Source organism: Colobus angolensis, unplaced genomic scaffold (genome assembly GCF_000951035.1).
Source record: "Colobus angolensis palliatus isolate OR3802 unplaced genomic scaffold, Cang.pa_1.0 Scaffold5, whole genome shotgun sequence".
In the NCBI taxonomy this organism is placed as follows: domain Eukaryota; kingdom Metazoa; phylum Chordata; class Mammalia; order Primates; family Cercopithecidae; genus Colobus; species Colobus angolensis.
Genome location: NW_012118487.1, coordinates 24,326,342 through 24,331,539, shown reverse-complemented (window position 1 = coordinate 24,331,539; position 5,198 = coordinate 24,326,342). Strand labels below are relative to the sequence as shown.

Below are 5,198 nucleotides of genomic sequence, written 5' to 3'. Positions count from 1 at the left end.
TATTTTTTGACTCTATTATTCCTCCTAAGACAATGATTTCTGAGACAAATTTGTTATGCCCCCAAAGAACTTAATGAGGGTAATAAAAATAAGGAAATAATTACTTGACATAGACACAGAGTAATTTTAATTTAGTGTGGAACTTTGGGTCCATCTGTGATTTGCCTGACTGGTACTTTCTTGTACTCCAAGCATATATTTACACACTCACAGCCAACCGTCGGGAGTCTGCTTAAGGGATGGCTTTTTAGTCCATACAATCTTCTCTAGTAACTTATCTCCAGCTTCAGCTTTTTTCCAGGTTTGCTTCTGGGGGACACGACTCTCTCCGCTTCTCATTTAGACACAAGTTCTCCCTTATTTAGGATTTCATCAGGAAGAAATCAAATCTCACATACACAGCACAGACTAAAGTATCTGATTTTTAAATGCTTTATTACATTGACTTTAGTATCATTAGTAGATGAATATAATCTGGTTTGGCCACAAGGAAAAAACAAAACATTTCTGAAGCTTCACAAAACTATGTGTGTAGTGTGCAAACTAGAACCAGTAATATTTTCATCTCTTCACAGAACACCACAAGCAGTGTGGTGCATCATAAGAGCTTTCACTGCTGCATCATCACCTCCAAACTGTAGAGGGGAGATGAAGGCAAACTTTGGAGGAATTTCCAAGGCAACTGCAGTCAAATATTATTTGTAAAACTGCAGGTATAGGATGGCATTATACAAAAGCTCAAACAGCCTTCAAAACTTTGACTACTGAAGTCTACAATTAAATTTCAATTTTTTTTAACTTACAAGGAAATCATACTCATTTAAGATATAGTTACCTCTACCTTAATCCTCAACTCAGTCAGATATTTGTAGTCTTATCAGAAATATTTGTATTAGATAGTTGTTTTATTTCCTATTCTATTGCTTACAATTTTAAAATCCACATTAATAACTCAGAGTAACATTTATACATAGATTAACAGAAAGGTAAACTTTAATTTCCAAATTAGGAATGAAGAAAGATATTAAATGGCTTTGCTTTAAAAGAAACAGTACAACTGTATAGGTATAAACAATGGTTTTGTAACAATAAGCATGAATTTAATACAAAGATACCAGTGCTTTTGGACCAAAGCCAGTAGACTTGACTTTTTAGAAATAAGCTTAGTTTACTTCATTAAAGTAAGTGTTACGGCTGCTATAATGTGTCTGGTACTGATTCCAAACATATCCAGCAATTCACTAGTTTTCCCATGTTGACGCACTCCTGACACTGCCAGCTGATGAACAAGGATATCAGGCTCCCTGGAGACAGCTGCACAAACAGCTTCTCCAATGCCACCTTCCCTGTAGTGATCCTCCACTGTGATAACTCGGCCGCCTGTGGCTTTTGCACTGGAGATGATGGTGGCAGCATCCAGGGGTTTAATGGTAAATGGGTCGATGACACGGATGGAAATACCTTGTTGAGAAAGATGGTCAGCAGCTGCTAAGGCTTCATGGAGAGTAACTCCAGCTCCAATTACTGTGACTTTATCATTGACACTGTGGCGGACCACCTTGGCCTGGCCAATCTCAAAATTTTCTTGTGGGGTATAAATAACTGCAGTTTCTGGTTGGCTGGTTCGAATGAAGCACATTCCTTTGGTATTGGCGGCTAGATAAACAGCATGCTCTGTTGAGATGGCATCACTTGGATAGAAAACAGTGCAATTAGGAATACTTCGGAACATGGCTAGATCCTCCAGGGCCATTTGGGAGGGTCCATCTTCTCCAGAGGATACCCCACAGTGGGAACCAATAAGGTTGATATTGGCTTGAGAAATGGCTCCCATTCGGAGCTGATCAAATACTCTAGTAAAAAAGCCAGCAAAAGCACTAGCAAAAGCAATGGTTCGACCACGTGTGGCACAGCCTAGTGCCACACTTACCATGTTTTGCTCAGCAATAACACACTCTATGAAACGCTCAGGGTGTTCCTTCCTGAATATCTCAGAAAAGGTGGAGTTCATTGTGTCACCACTCAGAACAATAACTCTTTCATTTGCACGGCCTAGTTTAGCCAGAGCCAAACCATACGTTTTCTGAGTAGCTATCTTGTCACCAACTTTGTAAGCAGGTGGGGAGGTCATTTTTATATCTGTGATGATGATTTGAGGTGAGTCTTCCACAGGTGGTTTTGGTCTGGGATTCTCATTGGTCTGTATCTGACTCTCAATTAATTTGACAATTGCATCTGCTCTTTCTTTTGGCACTGGCTTTCCATGCCAATTATCTGCATCCTCAATATTTGGAATACCCCGACCTTTGAAGGTCTTGGCAACTATAGCAGTAGGCTTGTTCTTCACTTGACTTGCTTGCCAAAATACTTGGCACAAGGCCTCCACATCATGGCCATCCACTAAGTAAGTATTCCATCCAAAGGCCTCACAGCAATTTTGGTAGATTTCTGCGCCATGTTCAAGGGGTGCAGGGCCACTTTGTCCCAAGCGGTTCATGTAGAAGACCGCCACGAGATTGTCCAAGTTGTAGTGGGAGGCAAAAGTGAAAGCCTCCCACACAGAGCCTTCTGCGGATTCACCATCTCCCATAAGACAGAACACCCGGTAGCTGGCCTTGTCAAGGTACTTGCCAGTATAAGCCATTCCACATGCAGCACCTAATTCCTGCCCTAGGGACCCTGTTGCCATGTCAACAAACGGCAGTCCGGGGGTAGGGTGTCCCTCCAAGTCACTGTAAAGTTTCCTCAGGTTCAGCAAGTCAGATTCACTGATGTCACCCACCTCCACCCAAGCAGCATAGAGGATGGGAGCAGCATGTCCCTTGGAGAGGATGAACCGGTCATTGTCCGGGTGTTCTGGGTCTGTCTGTTTATACTTCATTGTGTGGAAGAAGAGGACAGACACGACCTCCGCAGCACTGCAGCACGACGTGAGGTGGCCAGAACCAGAGGCACACATGGCCCTGATGGAATGGATCCGCAGGCGGTTGGCAGTGTCCCGCAGCACCTGCACAGTCTTCCTATCAGGCTTGGCGTCGTTGGCCATGATCTCTCTTTTGTCGGTTTGGCAAAGCAAATGGCGCCGCAGCACCCCCACAACCCACCGGAGCAGTGCTGTCACGTGACCGCCCCGCCCCCTCACCTCGCCTCTGCCTGGAGGGCCTGAGTTCACACTCAGGGGGCTCACACAACGCAGCTTCCCGCGAGACCCAGGAAACTGAAAAGTCGTGGTCGTCTGCCCCCTCTGATGTGCACCTTCCCCTTCTCTGTCCAAGCCCAGCTGAGTGGATTTTTAGTATTTACTTTGTCACTTACATGTTCAACATTAGTAAGCATAATTAAATTTCTTTTTACCTTTCCCTGTGTTATAAAATTCCCTGTGTATTATAGGAAGCTATTTGTGAGGCTGTGCTTTTTTAATGCATTAACACTATATCCGAGACATCACTCTTTTACATCAGAACATTAACAGAAAGGATCCAAAGTCACTTTCAATCTGACCAGCATGGCAATGCTGTCTCAACAGAGACTTTCTCAGAAAAACTAAATATCTGAATCTCAGACTTATAGAAAGAAATATAATGACTAATTTGACCAAAATGTACAGGAAGAACAAATCTGAAACCACCCAATGGCAGAATAGAATTGCAACTCCAGTGTGCCCTAAAGTACTATTTCTGTGTTGAAATAATTAGAAGGCCAGTAGGCTGACGTAGCTTCAGCTCACTGAGTTCTTACCTAAGAAAAGGAAATCCAAATCAGTGTAAATGATAAAATGGAAATTTAAGCTTAATCAATCAGAAACTGCCAGCTAACTTCTAACTAGGGACTTTCTACTGGGATGACCCAAATAAGGCTAGTAACTCCATTTTAATGAATTAAATATCTTTCCCTTGTTTCCAAATTCACCCTATAAAAGCCTTCTCCTTGGCTCCTTCATCAGGAGCTACCAGATTCGTGAATTACTGAATGGTTAAATAAATACTTTAACATTTTAATGTGCCTCGGTTTATCTTTTAACGACTGTTACTACAAATCATTTTTAAAACAAAGTTACTTACTTTAGAAAACTAAATTTGTGGGCCGGGCACTGTGGCTCATGCCTGTAATCCCAGCACTTTCGGAGGCCAAGGCGGGCAGATCACAAGGTCAGGAAATTGAGACCATCCTGGCATAGACAAGGCCAGTAGCTGGCCTTGTCAAGGTCTTTGCCAGTACAAGCCATTCCACATGCAGCACCCCTAGGGACCCTATTGCCATGTCAACAAATGGCAGTCGGGGGGTAGGGTGTCCCTCCAAGTTGCTGTGAAGTTTCCTCAGGTTCATCAAGTTAGATTCACTGATGTCACCCACCTCCACCCAAACAGCATAGAGGATGGGAGTAGTAACAAATCATGTAGTAACAAATCATAGAGGATGGGGTTTAGTGAAACTCCGTGTCTACTAAAAATACAAAAAAATTAGATGAGCATGGTGATGAGCGCCTGTAGTCCCAGCTACTTGGGAGGCTGAGGCAGGAGAATGGCATGAACCTGGGAGTTGGAGCTTGCAGTGAGCCCAGATTATGCCACTGCACTCCAGGCTGGGTGACATAGCGAGACTCCGTCTAAAAAAAATTAAATGAGTAAAAACCTAAATTTGTGCCATTGAACTCTTCTAGTAGGCCAAGGTTATGGTTTGTCATCAATAAAACGACAATTAAAAAAAAACCACAATGATAATATATCATAACTTCCCATATTGTGATGTTAAACCTCTTGGTTTCTTGAGCAATAATTCTTACCTTAACTTCACATTAAAATCAGGGCACACAAGAAAAATAATGCCTGGTTCCGTCCCAGAAAAATAGAATTTGAATTTCTGGACCTGGAGTCTGGGAAGCTATGTTTCTAAAATACACCCATTGATTCTAATGTATAGTCAAGGTTAATAACATAATCTGGATATAGTCTGAGACCAGTGGTTCTCAACATTAGTTGTAGTTTAGAATTATCTGGGGAGTTTTAAAAACATCTCACGTCCATGCTGCACTCCAGACCAATTATATCAGAATTTCAAGGCAATAGATCTAGGCATCAGTAATTTCAAAATCTTCCCCAGGCAATTTCAATGTTTAGTCAGGGTTGTAAACAACTAACTCAGGGGGTGTTGTTATCTTTATACTTATTATCCCTTGCATTATATCTAAGAAAAATATT

The 5,198-nt window shown here is 42.1% G+C and overlaps 1 protein-coding gene across 2 annotated transcripts; it reads right to left on the bottom strand.

Moving 5' to 3' along the window:
• Positions 1–416: 416 nt before the first annotated feature.
• Positions 417–3,203, bottom strand: TKTL2 (transketolase-like 2). 2 transcript variants are annotated; one of them, XM_011959683.1, is made up of 2 exons: positions 2,818–2,959; positions 417–2,703 (listed from the first exon to the last, which is right to left on the bottom strand). In XM_011959683.1, exons 1-2 carry the CDS (start codon positions 2,957–2,959, stop codon positions 1,169–1,171), a joined length of 1,677 nt encoding a protein of 558 aa, XP_011815073.1. In that variant the 3' UTR covers positions 417–1,168. The 2 variants fall into 2 exon arrangements, with proteins under 2 accessions (XP_011815073.1, XP_011815072.1); XM_011959682.1 differs by having other exon boundaries at positions 417–3,203.
• Between the last annotated feature and the right edge of the window lie 1,995 nt (positions 3,204–5,198).